Source organism: Copadichromis virginalis, linkage group LG3 (assembly GCF_057382275.1).
Source record: "Copadichromis virginalis isolate Kocher_CV1m ecotype Utaka linkage group LG3, C_Virginalis_male_GT1.1, whole genome shotgun sequence".
In the NCBI taxonomy this organism is placed as follows: domain Eukaryota; kingdom Metazoa; phylum Chordata; class Actinopteri; order Cichliformes; family Cichlidae; genus Copadichromis; species Copadichromis virginalis.
In genome coordinates, this window is record NC_140620.1 from 8181159 (window position 1) to 8206970 (window position 25812).

Below are 25812 nucleotides of genomic sequence, written 5' to 3' on the forward strand. Positions count from 1 at the left end.
CTCAACAGGAAGCTGTACCACTCTGACAGGAGGCACCGCCACAATAAAAGCTGTCCTAGACAAACACCTGTGCCAGTCGCGTCCTGATCATGTGTTTCAGACACGTACAAGTTAACCAGTATCCAGCATCAGGCTCAGACAGCACAGGCCTCCCAGCCACAGCCAACACTGGATTAGTCTTCAAGTTTTCTTTCTTTTGTTGTAATACTGTATTCACCTTACAATATGGCGCAATATAAATGTAGCCTGGAGTGAAAATGACTGGACAAATTTACAGTGATGTGATCAAAATCATCCAACATGAGCCGTGATTAAATTTTACTGGAAGAAAGTGAAGAGAGAAACAAAGAGCTTTGATTGGACAGTGAGTCGGAACTCAAACTGGGAGAGGTCAGCATCAGCAGTGGTGGTTAATTTCAAAAAGTAATTAGTTATTGTTAGGTTTTGTATTGTTGATTGTCATTTATGCTTAGAAATATCTACTCATATATGCTTAGAGTTGTATAATTAGTTGTAGATCGGTAGAGGTTTGATCCTTAATAGTCTGCAAGCTTTGTGTGCACACCTACATCCTGGGAGCATGGGAGAGGTCGTACCTTGTCTTATTGTTTTATGGCAGGATAAACGTGGCTGTATCTGTTTTAGGCTAAGTGCCTTTGGTTTAGATGAACTGCTGGACTTCCAGACCAGCAGGTTTAGGGAAGTCTTTATGGGGTCAAAGGTACTCTTTGTGTGTATGTAGACGTCATATGTTAATGAACCTATGCATATTCATGTAACCTCAATAAAAGAGCAGTGTTACGGGGGAGCGGACGAGAGCAACTGGGGTCAAGCGAAGGAACGGCGTTTGTCCGGTTCTCTCCCGTGCACGAGAAACATGAAGAACTTTGCCTACTTCGTGTCTTGCTTTGCTGTGTAATTATATTGTCTTCAACGTTCCAGCGAATAGGTTCAAGCTACAAACCTATCAGTTATACTTACTAGTTAATTCTTTAATAAAGTAACTGAGTTACAATATTTTAAAAGTAACTAAATATTAGGTAAAGTAACTATTGCGTTACTTAGAAAACAGTGTGCTACCTGCTGAGGTCGAGGGTACAATCAGCTGTTTTTGACTGCTTTTGATGTTTCCTCCACATTTCACCTTTAAAAACGATTTACTTTGCCTTGTTTGGTATCATTCTTTTCAGCACAACCTCACATGTCTGAATTTACTGTTATTTTTTTCATTTTGACATACTGTATTAACACAATTGATCTAAAATCAGATAAAGAAAACAAACTCTCAGTAGAAAAAAGTTTAATTTTTTTACTGTAACAACCACAAACATGTTTAACGAATCATTTTCAGAACTTGAAATAAAAAATCTAAATTGTACATTTTAAAAACCTGTGCACAAGTTTTGCAAATAGCAAATCCATTTGCAGCTATTTACATAAAAATGCAGCTTTTCTGATAATGATTTACTATTTACAGACCAATCAGGTGTTCTGCATCAAATAAGCTCCACACAAATTATTTGTGCGACTTCAAAAAATGATTTCTATCCACTATAAGACAAAGAAGAACATGACAAGCTTCATCCTGTAACGAAAGCTGCTGTGTGCAGCCATGCACACTCACAGAAACTGGGCTTAAACTCAAAATGCAGCTTGATTTGCTGACCGCGATAAGAGCCGCTACAAAACATTACAAAACTTAACTGATGGCAGAAAACTGGGTCCAGATTAAGGAAAGTAAAGCTAAGAACATGTCTTTATCAACACTACCTTTCATTAATGCAAAGTCGGTCAAAAACCCAACAATAGAAAGTACTCTCAAGGTGTGGACAACAATTATCTGTTTCAAAGACCGTACCAGTGAGAGGCAATCGGAAGAATTCCAGCCTTCTGTGGGAGTCAGTGGCTTTAGTAGGTGGGACAATGCAGGCCTTTGGAACTTAAAATCAGATGAGAAAATATGAAATTATTCACATACTTTTTGGGATTGTCCATCAATCCAATGATTCACGATAAGAATCAAAGAAGAAACAGACAAGTTATGTCTCCACTAAATCCAATCAGATCTCTTTTAGGAGTTATACCTAGAGAGACGTATAGTCCAGTCAAAAACTATATTCTAATGATACTCCTATTGATAGCTAATAGAACAATAGGAAGAGAGTGATAGCAAGCTTGCAACTGAAACTGGATATCTGCCAACAGAGGTGGAGCTGTGTGACCAGATACCCCAGTTACTGGACCACAATCCTGGAACTGTCATGGTCCTGGGCCATGTGGGCCCAGTATTCTTAGTTCCTTGTATTTTTGTATTTCGTTCCTTATTTAGGCCATGTTTCCTGAGTTGTCCTGTTGTGTTGTTCCCTAAGTGTTTTCCCTTCGTGACTCTTACCCCCTGTGTGCCCCTCTGTGTATTTATGAGCCCTCGTCTCTCTTTGTGTTTTATTCTATGTTTTCCCCAGCCCGTTATGTCTGTGTTCTCCCCGTGCTCTCTCTCCTCCTGTCTGAACCTCTGTACTTCCTGTTTTACTTTTCCCGTCTCCCGTTAGTGTTGCGTTCACTCCTGCCGTGTCTTGTTATGATTATCAGTGTCACCTGTGTTCCCCGTGTGCTCCCACTTCCCTCGTTAACCCTCTGTGTATTTATGTCTGCGTCTCCCTCAGTTCTGTGTCGCGTTCTCCCTCATGCTGCGTGGATTTCCCTGTGTCTCTCTGCGAGTGTTAGTTATTGTTCCCAGTTTAAGTTTTGTATTTCTTGTAATCTGCCTTCCAGCAATAAAGCTGTGATTTTGAGTTTATCCCCTGAGTCCGTGAGTTTGCATTTTGAGTCCTCATCCTGCCTGCCACACAGCGATCATGACAGGAACGCTGCATTAACCTTGTAAAGACTGTTATCAGCTACACAGCAAAATCGCTAGTGTGAAATTAACACTGTGAGTGTTAAATTTAACACTAGAAAAGTGTCTATATGTGTCCACTCTTTTGAGTGTTAAATTAACACTTTTCAAAGTGTTATATTTTTAACAATGAGCTAGTGTTATTTTGACACTGCACAGAGTTAAAGATTAACACTGAGTAACACTGACCAGTGTCAAAAATATTCTACACTGGTGTTAAGTGTTAAAAATTAACACCGAATAGTGTTGGTGGTACTTTACACTAGCCCTGGTGTTTAAAAATTCAACTCTGAATAGTGTTAATTTTCTAATACTAACACTAGTGTCAGTCAAATCATTAATACCACCAGATTACAATAAACTCCCATTAATCTCTGATATCTCTACTGCTACAATTAACCCCTAACATCTACCCATTACAAGACATTAACGTTCCAAAATACTTTGTATTCAGATAGACCACAAGTAAACAAGTTATACAAAATTACAGTATGGGACAATGTACATTTTGTCATCAGTGCCATTTGAAAATTGCCTATCATGAGGTCTATAGTACACCAGATCATCTACAGAGATCAGTGCAAAGACATCTAATCCATCCTCATTAACAAATGCATTTAAGTGGTCATTGAAATATACTGTTGAGACCTTACAAGTTAGAAGATAAGCATTGCAATCTCTAACAATTATATTGACAATCTTATTGAACAAAGGCATCTCACTTGATACTTGAGCAAAAACAGAGCTGCACATGTTCAGTATTTGCCTTTTTCCAACTGGAACCTGTGTAGTTATTGTCATGGGATGAGCCACATTTACAGGCTGTGAAACAGAGGTTCCATCGTTAGGTACAGGCTCAAAATTATTGATGACCTCAGAGTGAACACAGTCTCCATGTGCTCGGAATAAGTGCCGCTTGTAACCAGAGTACGTGCGAAAGATAAATGAACATCCAGGCTCTCCACAGGTCAAACGTAAAAACCTTCCTGGGTACAAACCATGCTGGAACTTCTTCAAATGTCTGAATAACACTGAGCAACTTGTGTGGTGTATCTTGCAAATGTAACAGGTGAACATTTCCAGTCAAAGTGCTGAATAGTGGATATTTTTAAACTGTACAGTGAAGACTTCCTCTTGTTTCCCTGACTGTCCTTCAAAGCTGCCAACATCAATGCCATACACGGTGGTCTGGATGAATGTGTAGAAGTTGTCCAATGCCTCATCAAAGGACACGGCAAATAAAAAATGTGCCTTGAAAAGTTTTGCCTTGTCAAAAAAACTGCATCTCCCATCTGTGTCACACAGGACAATGTAGAAACTCTGGATGATGTTCTTTCTTTCTCCAACACACAGGACGAATGGCTGAGTGGGGCCAGCCTTAGGAAAAGCCTCCGTGCTACCTCCCACCTGAGGGAGAGAAAGAAACCAAGTGATTGACATTAAACAAAATTGATAATCTGATGTTGAGGCTTTGCTGCTGGAAATTATGACAATATTAAAATGTTTCACTCCGCGCGCACAATTATTTTTGTTTCAATGTGTACATTTAGTTTTAATAGAAACAATGACATGTCAGTCCTGCAACACCAAGCCTGTCTGCGATAGATACATCTGCTGCAGGTTGGATCACCTTGCCATCTTAAAATATCAGCCCTTGATATTTTGCATCTGTTCTCATCAAAAGAGAAATATACAAATCTAAAAAGCACACATACCTTGATGAATTTCATTAGGTGGTGAGCAGCATCTGATGTGCTAATCTTTGAAGACGTCCTTCCCTTAGATGTTGGAGTAACAAGTGAAGCAGCAAAAGATGGCAGCCGCCTCGCAGTCCCAAACTACAGAATAGGAATTAAGATCATCACAATTACTGTCATTTAAAGGACCCCAGCAGCCATTTTTTCCACGTTATGTAATACCATGATGACGTCTTAGACACCTGATAATTTTTCAACTACCAAACCAGCGCTTTGGTATAAAAATTCATTTCTAGAGACTTAAAATCTTCTGGCCACCAAGTGAAGTAGATATCGAGTCATAACAATAGTAAGATTATGTAACTTTTTTGTGTTCAAACTACATTAAATGTCATTTCAGGTTTAACATGTTTGTAAGCTTATTTTCATACCATACAGAAATGAACAGAAACCCAATGTGATTTAGAAAATGGACAGCTGTATTCCAATTTGTAGTAAAGGTTTACCAGTATGGTCCAGTGATATATTGTGTTGTGGGAATTAAGCAAATGCTGTAAAGGCATGCAAAATCTACCATTTCCAACTTACACTTACCAGCCTCGTCAGAGTAACGCTGTGCAGAAATGAGCAGCTCATCCAATTCTGTACTCTGAGACAGATTTTTGCAATCTTTGATGATCCTTGGCTTGAAGAATGTTGGCCACTTTGCAAGGAACTTTGCAGACACTTCCTGCCCAACAAACAGTATTGTGAAGTCTTGGTCAATCTTAAACACAAAGTGTAACAACAGAAACAACACTTTAACAAGAAAACAAACAAAGGAACCACAAAGCAGTCATTAAATCATTTTATGCCTTACCAAGCCAGGTGTATCCAGAAACCTTGGGAAAAGGTCCAGGACAGCAGAAGCTGTGGCAGGTTCTTGAACCACTTTTTGCCTATGTTGAAATGTCACCTTCATATTGTCTTTGACATGTTTCATGTCAGTTGAGTGCCTCTTCCTTGCATTTATCACCTCACAACGGCCTCACATTTGAACACAAGTTGCGAAGAGTCTTGGGGCTGTCTTGAAAAGCTGACTTTGATTACTTCATCTCTTCTCAGGAACCAGCATATCACCACCTTCCAAGAGTAAAATAAGGTCCAGCATATAACACCATTTCTTTGCAAAATATCTAGCATGTCTAGTCCCTTTAGACTGAGCCTAACCCTTGTATAGTGTTCGGGTCTGTGAGACCCGTTTTCAGTTTTCCTCAAAAGAAAAATTAAACAATGAATTATTTTTTCAACCTGAAATTCATTGGCTTTGGCTTATTTTCTGTGAAGAACATAAATCCGAACTAATTTTCAATGACCTCATACTGTACCTCCCCCCACGCATTTACATTACATACAAGGTGTTCGGGTCCACTGGACCCAGGTCTAATAAAAGTGTTGAAAGTGCAGGTCCTGTGTTCCCACACTCTGTCTTCCTTTCTGGTGCTGCTGATAGTGTTTTCTTCCCCTCCTGCTCCGCACAAAGTTGCCACATTGTTGAAAATTCAACTATCAACACCGTCTGCTCTTACATCTCACACATTTTACCCTCTTTCTTGAGGGATCCAAATTTTATTTTCTCATACCCTGTCCCACCTGCAAATTAGGGGCATAATGCTGTAAATAAGACTTTGCCAGTGTGGTTCCTTATCACAACTGATCAAGATGGCAAAAGATTATCTGCTGCGAGGGCCATCCAATTGATTTTGGAAGAGAGAGGAGCTTCGGATGATGATGTTGACAAAGAGGTTTCAGAATATTTCACATTTCTGAAAATTCAGAGTCTGACAGTGACTTTGAAGAAGAGGATGAGGTTGAGCACCATTTAGTAACAAAACGAAGACGAGTACCCCATCTGCAGCCAGCTCTAGGACCAGAACAAGCCCACCAGACAGCAAGTGAAGAAATATGGACGTCAATAACTGGTGAAATTGAATGGTCTTCTTACCCAAGAAATGAGCCACCCTGCAGAGCTGTTACTGTGATAAGCCAGGGCCAACACGACTGACAGGTACTCATGTGCAGGACATCAAGTCTTCATTTGAGTTTTTCATCCCAGATTCCATCCAGAAAATTATTCTGGATTGCAGTAATCTAGAAGGTGTGTTTTTGGAGAGAGGTGGAAGGAGATGGACCAAATTCATCTAAGAACCCCAAAGGCCTACTTTGGGGTTCTTATCCTTGCAGGAGTTTTCAGGTCCAAAGGGGAATCCACAGAATCCCTGTGGGATGCAGAAACCGGCAAGAACCTTTCCGTGCATCAATGTCTCTGGAAAACTTCCACAAAATTTCCAGGATTATCCGTTTTGATAACGGACACTACAGACCAGCTCGACGGCAGTGAGACAAGCTAGATGCCATCAGGACAGTGTGGGATAAGTGTGGGCACCACCTCCCCCTGTTTTACATCCCTGGGCCTAATGTCACCATTGATGAGCAGCTGATCCCATTTAGTTATGAAACATATTGCTTCACGTGTAAATGTGTTGTGTCTTTCCACTCACTCCACTTGATTACAACTGATTTATTTTTTTATAACATTTTATAAAAAAAACAAAAAAAAAAAAAACGAGAAGCACATTAATTCATAAATGTGATCTAACAAAGGTAAAGGGAAAAAATTAACCATGTTTGCTGTTCATATGGCTTGTAATTGGGATGAAGTAAACATCTGTTGAGTAATTTAACATAAAATTGTTTAATAGTGTTAATTTGGAAAGCCAAAACTCTAGCGGGTCCACCAGACCCATGAACACTGGCTGAGTAACAAAAATATGAACACCACACAAGGGTTAAATTAATTTTGTTAAGAAAAAACATCCTTGGTCCATTTTTAAGTAGTACAAGCTGTGTAACATGACTGCAACACAGTATTGTCTCAATTATCGCAGGGGTTAGTAGGAACCATATTTCTATTTTATTATTTTTATATATTTTAAGCCATAAAACCCCTCCCCACTCTCTAACAAACCCTAATATAACCCTGTTATTCATTTTTAGACTAGAAAATGCTTAATGTACCACAAACAAAATCTAAAAAAAAGAAAAAAAAAAGAAAAATACCTACTGGCTACAGATAATTTACAAGATGTAGGGGCCATTATAGTTTAAAAATACTCCCAGGTTACCCTTAAGCATCCTAGTTCACCTAAGGAAGGGTCTCAAACTTAAATGAGCTGTCATCTCATTGGAGGGCTACTTCAAAAAAACAGAAACCACAAAGAAAACACCCACAAATATTCCTGACAATGTAGCGTTTGGTTTGTTCGTTTTTAAGTTTCAAATATTGTATAACAAGACAAAACTGCAAATATGAACACCCCCCCCCCCCCCCCCTCACTCTTAACTAACCGATACCTTTAATTGAACTACCAAATGAACACAATGGTCCTCTTTCTGGTCAGACACTTTGCAGCACTTCTGCTGTAATTTTGTTCATATTTAACAAAATAAAAATGCAGAAAGAAGTGTTCACATTAGTTTTTGACTCTCACTGAACTAACAAAGCCAATCAAACCACATGTTTGTACTCTCTTGTTACCTCGGCCAGGTCCGCGGCTCTGAACCGTGGTAATGACACCTCTGGCTAATACGTCGGGTTGTCGGGCTTGTAACTTTACTGTCAGCGAACACAGTGTACAGTCGAGTCTTAACAGCTTTCTTACAACCAGGCACTCATTTTGGCGGCAGTGGTTATTATTATATTTACATGCTTTCTTCTTCCATTTCTCCTCGGTAACAGCTCCTACTTTCTCCCTCTCTCGCGCTCAAACACACAACGGGAGGGGCAATTCCACGTTCTCCCTGCAGCACGGACTACGCTGCCTATGAGGGCCGGTAACACTCTGCCCTTATTGCCTTCATATTAAATCATTTTTGGCTAATGACAAAAAAAAGTCACTTTAAGGGCCAAATTGCATTATACTTCTTCACCTCACCTGACGTGGGCCGTAAGTGGCCTCTGGGCCGCGTGTTTGAGACCACTGACCCTAAGGCTTTAGCAGTTTAATTTGAAAATAAATAAAAGGCATTTAATAAAAACTGTGACATATATTAACAAGTAATATTCATTACAGTCTGCCAACACCCAGATTATGCTAAATGAATATTAGGAAAGAAACTGGTACTTTGCAGAGTTCTAGCTAGCAGTAGCCCAGCTTAACAAAAACAGTTAAAATTCAAATATGACACTTAAAGATGATGTATTTTGATATAAATACTATTTTTTTTACTAGTTATCATGTTACTTGCTCTAACATCAATCTAAAACTTAATATTTGACCGAATAAAACTTACCGCAGCAGCAAGAAAAAATGGCGACCGAAGATTCTGAAATGCGAAGCTCCACAGGAAATGAAGGTGTGGTCTAATTTAAAACCCACAGTGTTAAAATGCAGTAACGACTAAAATCCACACTAACACTTTTCAGGAATCAACTCCCGATGTGTTATTTTAACTCGATTAAGTGTTGAACTAACTCGGAACTCTGTTGAATTCTGCTAACACTGAAAAATCAATACTGGCATTTTTGCTGTGTATAAAGTAACTACTGTACTGAAATACATCACTACAGAAATGGCTACTGCAGGGACAGTTCTCTGTTTAGTTGACCTTGAATTCGTCTTAATCATCTGTGTGACCAGCCAACGGTTCTGGACAGAGGCTTCAAGCTGATACAGTCTGGTATCTGTAAGAAACCACAGCAGACAGGTAAACAGAACACTTGGATCATCCTTCTGACTGAGGTCACCTGCATGTTATGATCAGCATGTAGAAAGTGACCTGAAACAGAAACTGATCACCTGAGCCACCAACCGCTTACAGAGGACGAGCTGAAGCATGTTAGTGTCACACAGGGACATGGAGTTGCTTGTGGTTCTGGAAAAGAGATGAATAAAGTAGATTACAACAAACAGAAAGAAACAACAACTTAGCGTCAATTTACAAAGCAAAGCGTGACTGCCAGCACATCAGACATGCTAACACTTGCAGAAACCTACAGACCTGAGCTGACAAGTAGAACCATCACTCAATAACACAGCAAATCCATGACAAATAAGGAAAAGCAGGAACTACATGTTAGATTAGATAAAACTTTATTAATCCCTTGGGTGGGTTCCTCCGGGAAATTCGGTTTCCAATTAGCACAGCACCGAAATATACCATATAGACACATATATACATACAGAGACATAGATAAATAAAGAGTATACAACGGGATAAATAGAAAAAATAGGAATAAGAATACAAGGGAATTGCACATTTCAAGTATTAAAGTCTATTGCACCGTTGGATATTAACAAAAAGTATTGCACAGTGAAGTGAAGAGGCACTACAGCTTAGTTGTTCCCCCCTCCTTTGTCCTCCTGTCTCCCCTCCCTCTCCCCTCCAGAGAGGAGTTAAACAGTTTGATGGCGTGTGGGACAAAGGAGTTTTTAAGTCTGTTAGTTCTTGTCTTGGGGAGAAGCAACCTGTCACTGAACAGACTCTTCTGGTTGTTTATGGCCGTGTGCAGAGGATGCCCAGCATTGTCCATAATGTCCATCAGTTTCTTTAGTGTCCTTTTCTCTGCCACTGTCACCAGAGTGTCCAGCTTCATGCCGACCACAGAGCTAGCCTTCCTGATCAGTTTCTCCAGCCTGGATGAGTCCTTCTTTGCTGTGCTGCTCCCCCAGCACACCACAGCATAGAAAAGGACTCCAGCAACCACTGACTGGTAAAACATCCTCAGGAGCTTCCTGCAGATGTTAAAAGACCTCAGCCTCCTGAGGAAGTACAGTCGGCTTTGGGCTTTTTTATACAGGTGCTCTGTGTTGCATGACCAGTCCAGTTTATTGTCCACCCACAGCCCGAGGTACTTGTACTTGTTGACCACCTCCTCCCCCTCTATCTGAACCGGCAGTGGACCTTCTCTGGACGTCCCGAAGTCCACAACCAGTTCCTTTGTCTTTGAGGTGTTGAGTTGCAGGTGGTTTGTGTGACTCCATGCGACAAAGTTCCTCACCAGACTTCTGTACTCCTCTTCCTGATCATCCCAGATACACCCCATGATGGCTGTGTCATCTGCAAACTTCTGAATGTGGCATAATTCATAGTTGTAGCAAAAGTCAGAGGTGTACAGGGTGAAGAGAAGAGGGGACAGCACAATTCCCTGTGGTGCTCCTGTGCTGCTGACCACAGTGTCAGACATGATGTCCTTCAGCCTGACGTACTGTGGTCTGTCAGTGAGGTAGTTGGAGATCCAAGCCACCAGGCAGGGGTCCACCTCCATCCTGTTCAGTTTTTCCTGAAGCATACAGGGCTGGATGGTATTAAAGGCACTGGAAAAGTCAAGAAACAGGATCCTGACCGTGCCTTTTCCCCCATCCAGGTGTGAGTGGGCTCTATGCAGGAGGTACAGGATGGCATCCTGCACTCCGACATCTGAGTCTGACAGCTGTGGGGAAGAAGCTGTTCCGGTACCTGGTGGTCTTAGTCCGGAGGCTCCTGTAGCGCCTCCCAGAGGGCAGGAGGGTGAAGAGTCCATGTGATGGGTGACTGGGGTCTTTGATGATTTTCCCAGCCCTTTTCAGACACCGCTTCCTGTAGATGTCTTTTATGGCAGGAAGTGGTGCTCCGGCGATGCGCTGGGCAGTTTTCACGACCCTCTGCAACGCCTTCCGGTCCGAGGCAGAGCAGTTCCCGTACCAGACTGTTATACAGTTGGTCAGGATGCTCTCGATGGTGCAGCGATAGAAGTTCACCAGGATGTCTGAGGACAGGTGGTTCTTCCTCAGAGTCCTCAAGAAGAAGAGGCGCTGTTGAGCCTTCTTGACCAGCTTGGAGCAGTTGGTCGTCCAGGTGAGATCCTCGGAGATGTGGACTCCCAGGAACTTAAAGCTGCTCACACACTCCACAGCCGTCCCCTTAATGTGGATGGGTGGATGTGGGTCAGCATTCCTCCTGTAGTCCACGATGAGCTCCTTAGTCTTCTCGGTGTTAAGCAGCAGGTTGTTTGTGTCGCACCACTCAGCCAGACGATGCTCCTCCCTCTAGGCGGCCTCATCGTTGTCACTGATGAGGCCAATCACCGTGGTGTCATCTGCAAACTTAATGATGGTGTTGGAACCATCAGCAGGTCTGCAGTCGTGGGTGAAGAGGGAGTAGAGGAAAGGGCTCATCACACAGCCTTGTGGTACACCGGTGTTCATTGTGATGGTAGATGAGCAGTGGTTATCCAGCCGGACATGTTGGGGGCGGTTGGTCAGGAAGTCCAGTAACCATTTGCAGATGAGGGAACTGATGCCCAGGTCTGTCAGTTTCCTGAAAAGAAATGGTACAAAGGTTCTTGGTTATAGAAAAGGTCATTTTGAAAGAAGTAAAGTCATCAGAAATTAGCAGTTCATCAGCTTTGCAGTTGAAAGGAATAAGTCCAGAGCAGCAAACTAGGTCCAAAGTATGGCGCTTATTATGAGTAGGAAAGTTATTTGTTGTTTAAAGCCACAACTATCGAAGCAGGATGAGAAGTCTTTGTATGAGAGGATGATCACTGCTATCCATATGATTATTAAAGTCTCCCAGAAGTATGGTATTTGGGGAAACAGCTATGTGAGTCAGCAGATCAACAAAGTCACTTATGAAGACAGAATTAGACTTTGCAGGGCGGTAAATGATAGCTATAACAGTTGGAACAGGTGCTGAGAGTTGACAAACAATGGATTCAAAGGAATTGTAGACAGGTACAGACAGCGTGACTTTCCAGTTCTCACGATAGATTACTGCGAGACCTTCACCACGGCCATACCCACGAGGTTGGCAGGTGTACAAAAAGTGGAGTCGTTGAGCTGCGAAAAGTCATCGGGCTGTTGCCACATGTCAGTCAAACAGAAAAAGTCAAACTTACGATCTGTGAGGAGATCCAAGATGAGATGACCCTTGCTCGTAAGGGAGCGGCTGTTAAGGAAGCCAAAGTTGACATCGGTGCTGTCAGACTGGAGAGAGGTATTTGGTGACCTGGACAGGCTGGCTAAAACACTGTGGTCCTTTCGAAGTTCCGTGAAGGGTGACGAGACCAGAGGGACTGTATTGGCTTAGAGTCGTCATGGTGAAAATTCCGACGAGAGTCCCGGCGAATGTACTTTCGGCGAGGGAGGAATGCGATAGCTGTGTGGAGATAAAGCGCAGCCGGCGGTGGAGCAGTTAGGTGAAAGCGGAGTCAGAGAAGTTCGTCAGCTGAGTATTGGTAAGTCCAGCACTAGGTCGGTAGACCAATGACCTGAAAATCATTGGAAGCCCTTGTTTATGGATTGATTGTTGGGTTTTGGTTTTCTCTGTATGTATTATTGTAGGGTCTACCTTACAATATAAAGCACCTTGAGGCAACTGTTGTTTTGATTTGACGCTACATAAATAAAATTGAATTGATTTGAATGGAATTGAATTGGATTGCATTAAACTGAATTGAATTGAACATGAGTAGAGACCTTCATCAGACTGGTGGACGTTAATTATGATGAGCTCTGATTTAGATTCAGATCCAATACAACTTCCATCAATGAAGAAATGAGCTGTGATGATGTATACATTCACCTGTCTGCAATGCAGAACAATATCACAACAGCAGAGGAGTGATACTGAGGGGTGATGAAGAGCTGCTGACTGGAAGACATTCAGATTTGTTAGTGAGCAGGAAATATAAAGACTCATGTGAATGTTGATGACTGAACTTGTTGTGTTTCGAATGCTTTTTCAGAAGCAGCAAAGTGGGCAATGAAGAAGAACAGAGACCATAAGAAGACCGTATCCTAGAGCACTAACAAGTTCAACAAAGTCATTAAAAGCTGCAATAAAAACGTATGTACTGAAAATAAATCACAATTCTCAGAATCTTATTGACTATATGAAAAGGATGAATTAAGGATATCTGCATACACAGGAAAATGCTTCCTTACTGCATGTGCAAAGGTCTTGTGACATTCATCAGCACTGTCCTCTCTGATGTGAACCACAGAGTCTGGCTCACAGAATAATAGGTGGAACTTTCCCACTCAGAGCCACAATTATCCACGCAGGTCAGCAGTTGACCTCAGATGCATATCTGTGGACTGTGGGAGGACATGCAAGCTCCTCACAGAATGCCCAAACACGAACCTCTTTTAAAAAAAAGTTCAAATCAAGCTTGATCGTCTGCAGATGGAAGCATGATGCTGCAGTAGATTTCACAATATTCCAGTAGAAGAAGAAAGATGGGGCTTTAAGCTCACGTATAGTAAATTCAAATTCAAATTTTATTTGTCACGTACACAGTCATACACAGTACGATATGCAGTGAAATGCTTGGACAACTGCTCGTGACCTAAAGAAAAAAAAAAAAGGAAAAGGCTATGAATAAGATAGGAAATAAATATGAAAAAATTAAAAAGGGTAAATTTAACTAGGAAGGAATAAAATATAAAAAATTAAAGTTAAAAATGAAATAACTGTACAACAGAATACACAATACACAGTATAGAACTATATAAGAATGTATGAAGAAATATAAATATATATATACACAATAACAGCAGCTGTACAGTACAGGCAGACACCGCTCACACTACAGTTATGATACCAGGCCTCTAGTTTAAACTAGTGAATTTAGGGCATTTTAAAATGAAAATATCAGGACATGATCTTAGCGGGTATCACATTTACAATATGTTATGTTTTTTATTTGGTCCTCCTCACTGCCCATCATCAACATGACTCAGAGACACTGAAGAAAGTTAGCACCCTCCAGGAAGTAAACCAGATTGAAAGACGTCATATTTTACCTTTAAAGCATTTAACAGTCAACATGATGGTGAGCTGAGGCACTGTGGGCGTGGCGAGTGGCTGGCTTAACATTCATTTAACAGTCTTAATCACATATCATCCCACTGATGAGCAGGAACATCTACTAGTGTGCGTTTTTTCTACTGACTGCAACCCTGTCATTGTGCTGTGCCCTTCTCCATAAGTCAGGGTTCCTTTGAACAAAGACTTGGACATGAGTATGTTTCTGGTGAGAAACTTTAATTGTTTATGATTACAAAACAGAAACAGTGTAATACACACACAGTCACAGTTGTCATGTCTGAAAATACAAGTCATTGCAGAGCTGCAGGAAAACCTTTAAACGTCCCAAAATATTTTACTTAAAAGCATTGAAAAAAAAAAACCACGAAGTGCTGCATAATAAGACCAAACATGTAAAATCACAGGCCGACAGTAAAGATACAACAGCAAAGACACATCCACTGCTTTTATGCTGGTTACTGGAGCTTCAGGGGGGACCAATGATGTCACAGAACAGCAGCCAATCAGAGACAGTAGGATGAAGGTCCTCCATAAGGCAGAGTGCGTCCTCACTTTCCTGTTCAGAGACAAACATCAGCGATTTCAGCTCGGATCTGGTGACCTTTGACCTTTCCTAACACACACATGTATGTGCTCTGTGACTCAGCTGACACACGTCTTACCTTTTAGCTTCCTCCAAAGGAGCAGAACTCAAACCAGAACCAGGAGAACCACAGAAACCAGACCTGACATGATGGAGGCTGTGAGAGGAGGGCCAGAGGATGGGGACCAGTACCAGTACCAGGATGAGCTTTTACATTAGGAGGAGGATCTGTGGGAGGATCTGTGGGAGGATCTGCAGGAACAATGACAAAGATGGTTCAGTCAGTTTATTATCTGGTCAGTTCATCAGTTCCAGTAGTCTGTGGAAGCTTCCTCACTGATAGACAGAGCTGTCTGAATTCTTGAAAGACTAAAGAAAGGATCTTCAGGTTACACTGAGGATACACTGAGACTATCTGTCATGAAAGTCTTTATTTATGGACTTTATCAGGCACAGGATGGAGAGGAGTGCAGTGACGGTCTGGGCGTACCCATCTTCTTCTCTCATCCCAAGACCGCAGACAGAAATCAGCATTATAGAATAAATGAGTTAGATCAGGATCAACTGCAGACGATTGGAACGAGTGATTCTGCCTATCCTGAGTCCTCTCCTATACTGTACTCACACACATGACTGCAAGCCTGCCTACAATACCAATGGACAGGTGTGTCAGCAGAGGAGATGATCTCATTCCAAACAGACTCCCTGCATCTTTCACAGCAGCAATGAAATGTGCTTTTCTCTCTGGTTAAACCTTAGTGACTCACATTTATATTTATATTAAATATTCTCCTCTTGAAAGAGAAACATGGGCCTGAAAAGAAACTAATGTTCACATCTGTCAGTCACAACCTGACACTGAGTCTCTTTAGTAAATCCAGCAGAGTTTTAAAGTCAAATAGAGGTTTTGTGCCACCACAGTGAAGATGGACTTCTTTGTTCCTTCTTTAATATTCCAACCTTTGTAATGATGGGATAATTTTCTCTGGCTGCTCTGTTTATGTGACCTGAATACATTAAGAGAACATGTATCGATAAAGTAAGATATAACCTACCACCTTTCATTGATCTCTATGACATTTCTACTAAAGTCCAGGAAAAGAGGTTGAATAAGAAAGATCTAGAGATTTCAGACCTACCATTTATTAGCTCAAACATCAAAAGACATGAATGCTTTAAAAGTATCAACATCAGCTTTTCTCTAACAGCATGGTGGGAGTTTCTAAAAATAACGGAGTCTTCATTAATCCCATGCAAACGTACACCTATCTGGAATAACCCTGACATATTACAAAACAATAATATGATTAATTTCCCAGAATGGAGTTGTAAAGGAATTAAATACTTAGAACATATATTAGAGGGAACAGAATTTATTCCATTTGACAGACTAGTTGAACAATATGGGATCAACAAGACAAGGTTTTTAGAATATCAACAAATTAAATCCATAGTAAAAAAGAAATTTAACCTCAGTCAAGTTGAATTACAAACACCACTAAGTGCGGCACATTTTCTTACTCTTAAATCCCCCAAATTATTATCTAAAATATACAGAACACTTTCTAAATTAGATGAATCAATATCCCTTCCTACTGCAAAGTGGGAAGCAGATTTATCAGTCAACCTAGACCAAAACTTCTGGTCTCAGATTTGCTTAAAAACTTTTAAATTAATTAAAAATCCCAGTCTGCAATTAATACAATACAAAATACTTCATAGAGTGCACTATACAGGTCATCGGATGTTCAAGATGGGCTTTACATCTTCCAACAACTGCTCACACTGTCAAGGCAATACACCAGACAATTACATCCACGCTCTTTGGTTCTGTCCACCAGTGCAAAAGTTTTGGCGCGAGATATGTGAAGACTTATCAAAATGTCTGAAATGTAACATTCCAACCTCCCCCTTAGTGTGTTTGTTGGGCAGCTTAGATAATGTCACTTCAGAAAAGAATATAGCCCATATGATCTTCACTGCCCTATGCATAGCCAAGAAAACAGTCCTCATGAACTGGAAAAATAAAAATAATCTTAATTCTAACCAATATAGAAATTATCTATTAGATTACATTAGTCTTGACACAGCCTCTGCCACCACATTAGATCAATTGCTCTGGGCCCCTTTTATCAGCTCCATCACCTAGTGGGGGTGGGGGGTCATAGTTTGGTCCCGCCTTCACTGTTGTGATTGGTGAGGGGGTAGGGACAGGCTTAGGGCGTCGGGGGGTTCCCCGGAGGCATCTTCCTTGGGGGGCTCAACCCGGGGTAGCGGTCACGTCCGGTTGAGGGCTCTGTTGGCTCTCAGGTGACTGTTTCCTCGCGGCTGCGTGCAGCGGGGCTAGGGGAGGGTCTGTGCTGACGGACGCGGGTTACTGACCTGGCAACCTGGCTGCCCCTGGGTGGGTCCGGGATGGGCGTGAGGTTCTGGGGGCGCTCCGTCTCTGGGCTGGGGCCCGGGCCGGGCCTCGGGGGCTCGGGTCCTGGTTGGTGTGTTGCCGGGGTTGTGGGCGGGTGGGTGCATGGGGGCCCGGCCCTGGAGCAGGGTGCCGCCGGTGCATCGAGCCGCCTGGGGGGCTCTTCAACTGGTGGGGGGGATGGTCACATCTTGCAGGAGCTTTCTTCTCTCAGGAACTCTCTGCAGGAGGGGGAGATACAGGAGAGGTGGAGGAAGATCTCAGCCTGGGCGTTTACCGTCTTATGTAGTCTGGAAGATGTGTGGTTGGTGGGGTGGGTGCAGTTTTCTCTGTGGTGGGGTTGGGTGGACTGTCCAGGGCTCTGTGGAGCCGGGGGGCGCTACTGCACTGGGCCCCGGTCTGATGGGCCTGGGCCCCCCTTCCCTGGCGGGTCGCGGAGGGTGGGAGTGCCTACTGGGGTCAGCGGGGGAGCTGGCCCCAGGGAGGGGTTACCTGCCCCTCCCTTCCTTCCCTCCCCATCTCCAGCTGCCTCCCTCTTCCCGCTCCTCCACAACCACCCACACATGCAGGGCCTTGGAGTGGGGGTATGTCACCAGGGTGCAGAGGAGGCTACCCCCCCCCCCCCCCCCTGTCCCCTTCTGGCTGCCTCTGCCTCAATTTTATCCCACAACTTAGACATTCACATTATTCACACTCTCATTACACATACATATAGGATCTTGGGGGTGGGCACAATCACGGAGTCCAAATCACCATCAGGGTGTATACCTCACCCCTGACGTCGTTGCCCACCTCTCAATTTTAAATACACTTAGACATTGAGGGCTATCAGGAGGGACTATGCGCTTACCTGCTGCTCCTTGGCAGGTAGCTCCATGCCCTCCTGGGTTTTAATTGCACCTTAGAACACATATGCATCAACACTACAATGAGCGGGTGGAGGGAGGTTTGGAGTCTTCTCCCACCCCCATTCTCTGCGGCCTGCTGGAGCGGGAGGGCTAGTAGGAGGAGTTGGCCGTCCGACTGCGGTCTGGGGTGTGGGGCCTCCCTGCTGCTGCGGAGTCGGGGTGGTCTGCCTCTCCCCACCGCAGGGAAAAGGGTAACACCACCTGGGTCTGGGTGCAATTCCCCCCTCCAGGGGCAAGGGTACCTAGACCCGGTTTGTAGAGTACGCTTGAGGAGTGTGATCGTGTGTACAGCGTCTCTTTATGTCTGTCTCCACGTTGGTTGAGTGTGGAGTGAGTGCATATGAGAGCATGAGGGTGGGAATGGATGTTTGTGTCTGTGTGTGCCTGTATGTCTGTGTCTATATGTCAGGTTGGGTATCAGACGCCACCTCTCTGGGGACACCTCAGGCCCTCCAAGGTTTGGAGGCCTATCTCCACCCACCACCACTTCCCCTGCCGGTGGCGGACTCCCTCAGGTGTCGGTGTATTGGTGGTTCTTTGTGTCTGGGGGTGGGCGTCCAGGTACACACCGGCTCACTCCTTGGCGGCCGCTTGTCGGGGCCTGGGGCCTGGGGCTCGCTCGGGCCCCTTTGGAGGTGGGGTGCCCCCGGCCTCTCGGCCTAGGGCTCGGTCACTCAGGCGCGGCTGGGGGCCGGCGGAGCCCACGGGCGTGTCACTGCAACTCCCCCTGACTTCTGCTCCGCGGCTGCTGGGCGAGCCCTCATCTGGGACTCTCCTCAGCTCTTACTGGGACAGTGGCGCGGCTGCCCCTCTGTTGGTCTTCCATGGTCTCTTGTGTTCTGGGGGCCTCTGGATGTCTGGAGTTTTGATCTCCTCCATACCCGCTTCACACCCTGGAGGACGGGGCTGTGGCCCCCCCACACTCCCTAGCAGATCATTACATGGAGAAACCTTTGGAATGCAAACATGCTGATCCACACAGGTATGCACACATGGGTATTCACAGACGCGGACTAAAGCTTTCTTGGCTGCTGCCTCAAAGCACACTGTGCGCTGTCTATCTTGCGTGCTGCACAATATCGTTTATTACTTAGTAAATACTGATATCTATGACTAGCTAGTTTATTGTGATGGTGCTTTGTTTTCTCTATTATTATGTTGCTCTTTGTTGTTTGCTGTCTCCTCTGTTTGTTTTTGTTTGTTTTTTTTTTTTTTTTCTCCATACAGGTGACCCAGGAGTTTTTTTTTTTTTTTCCTCTCTCTTTCCCCCCCCTTCACACCGTCTCTTCTCCCCTTTGGTTTTCTTTCTTTCTCTCCCCCTCTCTCTCTCATTCATTCCCCCTGTCCTATTTATTTAAAATAAAAAAAATAAAAAAAATTAAAAAAAAAATGACAAAGGATGAACTGAAGCTCTGCCATCACGTAATGTCGCATACTGCTGTTTCTGATGTCATTTAGAAAAAAAAAAAAAAAAAAAAAAAAAAAAAGAATAAGAAAGATCATTGCACTGACCTCTGACTGTCAGCCTGAATTCAGGAGACTTCTTATCAACACCAGCTGAGCACGAGTAGAGACCTTCATCAGACTTCTGAACATTAGTGAGAGTCAACTTTAATTCAGGATCAGATCTCATTTTCTCACCAACTTTATATAAAGAAAAGTTCCCCAGATCTTTGAATTGACAAAGCAGGATCTCATTACTTCCTGTCCACACAGGAAATGAAGGGGCCTTCAGGATCAGAGAACCAGCTGACCAACAGAGACACAAACAGAGTGATACAGAGACATACTTCCACCAACACACAGAGTCATACAGACACAGCTGGAACATCTGTACCTGAAACAATGATGTTGACTTCATCACTACGCTGCCCAGATGAGCTTTCACAGAAGTAAGCTCCATCAGAGGGGTTACGCAACTTGAGTTGACACAGAGACTTTATAATAACAAGGCCTTCAGCTGCTCCACACCTCTCAGTGAGTGTTCCTGTGGTCCTCTTCACTGTCCATTCATCAACTGTTTTTCCATCACCATCAACACAAGTCAGAATCGCTAGAGCACCACCACTGAAGAACTGCTTGTGATCTGGAGTTACACTCAGAGAGACTGAAGGGCAGACAGATACACAGACAGACTAAATGTATTTGTGTTCTTGTTGGAGTCTCACTGATGGTTTTCACTTCCATCGACTCACCTGCAGAAACAGTCAGTGCAGAGAGATGCAGCACACACACACCTGCAACAGGAGGACAGAGGTCACTGAAGGTCAGAGGTCACTGAAGGTCAGACAAAAAATGTGAGGGTGTACTACGGGGGTGGGGAACTCAGGCCTTGAGACCTAGTGTCCTTGATCTAACACAGCTGATTTAAACAGCTAAGTAACTTCCTCAAGATATCTTGAAGTTCTCCAGAGGCCTGGTAATGAACTAATCATCGGATTCAGGTGTGTTTACCCAGGGGGGAATCAAAAACCTGCAGGACACCAGCTCTCGAGGCCTGGAGTTTGACACCCCTGGTGTACGAGCTTCATTCTCTTATAGTGCGTACAAAAAAAACTGCATGAATCCTGCATGATTCATTAACAGAGGTGGGCATTACCAAAGTAAAAATACTTTGTTACTGTGCTTAAGTGGTAAAAGTGGGCGGGGCAGTAAGTCACACTACTTCAGCATCTAGCTAGCCCTGCTGAAGAGGAGCGAGCATAAAGGGAGTAACGGTTTATTATATGTCAGGTCATTTCAAATGCAGCGTTTCTATGAGCACAACAAACATCAGCAAACACACAAACTATTTGTGTGCAGTTTGTCTCACAGTGTGTTACAGTTAACGGTCCAGCTGCTGTATTTCAAAGAGAGGAAAGAAAGAGAGCTAACGTCACTCAGAGATGGAGAAAGATAAGAAAGAAGGACAGGAGAGGCCGTAGAGAGCTTAGATTTAAAGAGAAGGACTGCTTAGTGTGATGTCATGAACTGGAAATGTAAACAAGCCATGATTTTAATCACATATTGGACCTGTATGTGAAGATCTTTCATGTTGTCAAACAAAGTAAAGTATACTTAAATCCAGTGTTGGGAAGGTTACTCTTAAAATGTATTCCACTACAGATTAGAAAAATGCATGCCCCAAAAATGTATTTTGTAACGTATTCCATTACGTTACTCAATGTGAGTAATGTATTCTGAGTACTTTGGATTACTTTATATATTATCATGCGTTTTATAACTGCATGAATGTACTATTGCTGTGAGATATATTACTATTACTGAAGGCTACTCGCCATACCAATACAAAATAGATGTTTAAATCTTAATATACATGAGTAACAGTAGGTGGACATTAGGTTAGGCTGCACCTTTTGTAGCGATCTGGTATAGAAAACTATTCAGCGCATATATAAAACAGGTGCGCGGCTTGAACCGTAGTAAAGGGACCTCTGGCTAATACGTCGGGTGCCGTGTCGGGCTCGTAGCCGAAAAATAGATTAACTTTGTTGTCTGGGTCAACTTTGTTTTAGACAGAGAGAGGCGTTGAAAGACTGCTCCAACTGAACTTATTGTTTCGGAGGAAAACACGAACACGGTGTACAGTCGAGTCTTAATAGCTTACTTACAACTGGGCTCGTCAGGCTCTCTTCTTGGCTGCAGTGGTTATTATTATATTTACATGCTTCCAGCTCCCGTTTCTTTTTTTTTCTTTTTTTTGGATCTTTAGCCATCAGAATTGTTGTCTTAAGGCCAAGAAAGATGCCAAGCGGATTTATTTTACCAAGTGGATCATCATGGCCTTGCCATATTGGTCCATTTGATTGACCTTTATTATAATTATGTATTTATTTTATTTTCGGTTGCTACAAACGGGACAGACATGACTGTGGTATAGGACAGGGAGAAATAATGAAAGAAAGAGAGGGAGAGAAAGAAAACCAGAGGAGAGAAGAGATGGTGAGAAAGGGGGGAAGAATGAAAGAAAAACAAACAAAACACCTGGATCACCTGTATGGAGAAAAAACAAACAGAAGAGAAAGCAAACAACAAAGAGCAACATAATAAATACAGCACCATCACAATAAACTAGCTAGCAGTAGATAACAGTTACACAATATGGGATCTTGTTGATCCCATATTGTGTAACTAGTCTGTCAAACGAAATAAAGTCTGTTCCTTCCAATATATGTTCCAAGTATTTAATTCCTTTACCACTCCAATCTGAAATGTTTATCATATTATTGTTTTGTAATATGTCAGGGTTGTTCCAGATAGGTGTACGTTTGCTTTGGATTAATGAAGACTCTGTCGTTTTTAGAAACTCCCACCATGCTGTCAGAGAAGAGCTGATGTTGATGCTTTTAAAGCATTCATGTCGTTTGATGTTTGAGCTGATAAATGGTAGGTCTCAAATTTCTAGGTTATTACATAGTGCCTGTTCTACATCTATCCAAGGTTCATCTAAGAGGGTGTGTTTAAACCATCTAGAGATGAACTGAAGCCTGTTGGCTAAAAAATAGTGATTAAAGTTAGGCAGATCTAATCCTCCTTTATCCTTGGTCCTTTGTAGTGTTTTTAAGCTGATACGTGGGGGCTTATCTTTCCAAAGGAATTTAGAAATATACGAGTCTAGAGATCTGAACCAATCTTGTGATGGCTTATTTGGGATCATTGAAAATAAATAGTTCATTTTTGGCAAGACCATCATTTTTATAGCGGCGACCCTTCCCATGAGTGATATGGGTAAAGATTTCCATCTACCCAGGTCGCCTTCTACTGTCTTTAAAAGTGGGATGTGGTTTAATTTAGTTAATTCTGAAAGTTTAGGGGAGACATTAATACCTAAATATTTTATATTTCCACATTGCAGTGGGGAAGGAGAAGAATTATGGAAGGAGCAATTAATCGGAAGAACTGTTGATTATGACCAGTTAATTGAATAATCTGAAACACTTGAGAAGGAATTTATCAATTCAATTACCCCAGAGAGATTGGTTTGTGAGTTTTGGAGAAAAAGTAACACATCATCCGCATAAAGGCTGATTTTATGTTCTACATTCTTACATTTTATGCCCTTAATTACTGAATTCTGTCTGATTGCTGCTGCTAGTGGCTCAATAAAAATTGCAAACAGTGAAGGGGAGAGTGGGCATCCCTGCCTGGTGCCCCTCAGGAGACAGAAGCTGGAGGATGTCTGGTCATTTGTTCTGACACAAGCTGTTGGGGAGTTATATAATATTTTTAACCAGTTTATGAAAGAGGATCCAAAACCAAATTTGTGTAAAGTTGCAAATAGAAATTTCCAGTTAACTCTGTCAAATGCTTTTTCCGCATCTAAAGAAAATATTATGGTTTCAATGTTTTTACTGCATGAGTAGTCTATTAAATTAAGTAATCTACGTGTATTTGTTGATGAGTGCCTACCTTTCATCAAACCAGTTTGGTCAGGATGAATTAAAAGGGGCGTAATTTTCTGTAATCTTTTTGAGAGAGCTTTGCAGATTATTTTAAGGTCTACATTAATAAGGGATATTGGACGATAGCTTGAAGGAAGGAGAAGAGCTCCCATTTCTGCTCGATGAGAACTAATTTTCCACTCTCCTTTCTCTCCCTCCCTCGCTCACAGACACATAACGTGTATGGCGGTCCATTCTCCCTGCAGCACGGACTACACTGCCCATGAGGCTACATCGTTTAGGGCAATGCCTGTAACACTCTGCCTGTTAGCTTAGCACAACAACAACAACAAAAAGCCTCTCTCTCTCCCAGGAAAAACACAGTCGCAGAGAGAGCGCGTCACCCTATAACCACGGCAACCGTAACGCTGCCGCCTAGAACAACAGAACGTAGCTGTCAAACAAAACCCAAACAGTCCTGACCCGCCACAATATGAAACAGGAAAATACCAATAATCCATTTATTTCAACAAAGTAACTGTATTCCAAATACCACCTATTTAAACGGTAACTGTAACGGAATACAGTTACTCATATTTTGTATTTGAAATACGTAACGGCGTACATGTATTCCGTACACTGCTTATTTTATGTACTTTCAGTAATACGTGAAAATCATGGGTAGTTTAGTGCAGAATAAACAGGTTAGCTTGCAGTGCTGTAATGAGTTATTTAGTATTTCTTGAGCCAGTGAGGGTCAGAGGTCACTGAACAAACTGCTCTTCAACATGGAAGACCATCACCATCCTTACTGCTGAGGCAGCAGAGCTCCTCGTCCCTCAGACTGATTCAACCTGGCTGCCATGAAGAAAGCTTAAGGAAGTCCTTCCTGCTGTAGTCTATAAATCTAGATGGTGAGATCAATTATAGGCCAATCTCCAACCTTCCTTTCATAGCTAAAATCCTTGAAAGAGTAGTTGTCAAACAGCTAACTGAACATCTGTGGAGGAATGGCTTATTGGAAGAGTTTCATTCAGGTTTCATCACAGCACAGAAACATTGAAGGTTACAAATGATCTTATCTGATAGTGGACTCATGTCAGTGTTTTGAACGGGTTATAAAACAACAGTGTAAGAACAGTTTCATGGTGTAAGATGCCAGTTTTGACAAGTACAGACTAGTGTAACGGTCTCATCCTTCTCTTTCTCTTTCTGTGTCCTTTTCATTAGAAACTGTCAATCCCTCCCCCGCATCACCCTGACTCGTATCATGAACAGGCTTGTGTCCACATGAACGTGCAGACTTTCCCCTTTGAAAAACAAAACAAAACAATTTTTTTTTAATATAAAATACACCAAAACGATCTCCAGCACCGTCAGATGGAGGTGCTGGTCAATGAAGCCTCTAAACAGTAAGTCAAAAATAGAAATAAATAGAAATAAAGGCACACAGCTCTGATGCATAAAGACTTGTGAGCAATGTTCCCCGCTGTTCACCACACCTGTTAAATTTTAGAAACTTTCAGAAAATCCAAGCACACAGAGGCTGAACACACATCCTGACACACTGCCAACATCTCTGTGTGTAAAGGAGACACACACACTGAAAAAGCTGCTCCTTCAGTGTGTGTGCTGGATCAGAGGTGAGAAATTCTTCTTACCGTGCAGCAGGATCACAGACAGCAGCCTCATTTTCATCCTCACAGTCCCGTTACAGAGCTCCTCACTGCTTCGGACCTCACCCTCCTCTCAGGAGACTCTCAACAGGAAGCTGTACCACTCTGACAAGAGGCACCGCCACAATAAAAGCTGCCCTAGATATACACCTGTGCCAGTCTCGCTGGGTGCTAGATTGGTGGCTGCCAATTGCTTCACAGATTGAATAGGTTATATGCAGAGAGGAATTTCCCTACAGGGATCAATGATATTATTAATCCATCTAGTTTCATCCAACGTCTTGTGGAGAAGGTGTCCAAGTGCGGAACACGACAGAGATTTTCCCTGGGTAGGATACAACTTTCTTATGCATCTTGATATGCAGTGAAAAAATAAACAATTATTTAAAAAAATGTATTT

General features: G+C 42.6%; 1 protein-coding gene across 4 annotated transcripts; it reads right to left on the reverse strand.

The window, feature by feature from the left end:
• Positions 1-13872: 13872 nt before the first annotated feature.
• On the reverse strand, positions 13873-25486 carry LOC146712569 (uncharacterized). Of its 4 annotated transcripts, none has more exons than XM_085452217.1 (6): positions 25398-25486; positions 20551-20592; positions 20193-20441; positions 19868-20104; positions 15108-15268; positions 13873-15001 (listed from the first exon to the last, which is right to left on the reverse strand). In XM_085452217.1, exons 1-5 carry the CDS (start codon positions 25432-25434, stop codon positions 15111-15113), a joined length of 723 nt encoding a protein of 240 aa, XP_085308343.1. In that variant the 5' UTR covers positions 25435-25486; the 3' UTR covers positions 13873-15001; positions 15108-15110. The 4 variants fall into 4 exon arrangements, with proteins under 4 accessions (XP_085308343.1, XP_085308342.1, XP_085308341.1 ...); XM_085452216.1 differs by having other exon boundaries at positions 15108-15280; XM_085452215.1 differs by having other exon boundaries at positions 20193-20462.
• Positions 25487-25812: the final 326 nt, after the last annotated feature.

What these genes read in the sequence shown, in the direction of transcription:
- LOC146712569 (XM_085452214.1), bottom strand. Translation starts at nt 25,434, where the DNA reads ATGAAAATGAGGCTGCTGTCTGTGATCCTGCTGCACG. An exon ending in AGTCAACATCATTGTTTCAG is followed by an intron (nt 20,105 to 20,192) that starts GTACAGATGTTC and finishes TCTGTTGGTCAG; the next exon opens with CTGGTTCTCTGATCCTGAAG. An exon ending in ATTCAGGCTGACAGTCAGAG is followed by an intron (nt 15,281 to 19,867) that starts GTCAGTGCAATG and finishes TTGTTCCTGCAG; the next exon opens with ATCCTCCCACAGATCCTCCC.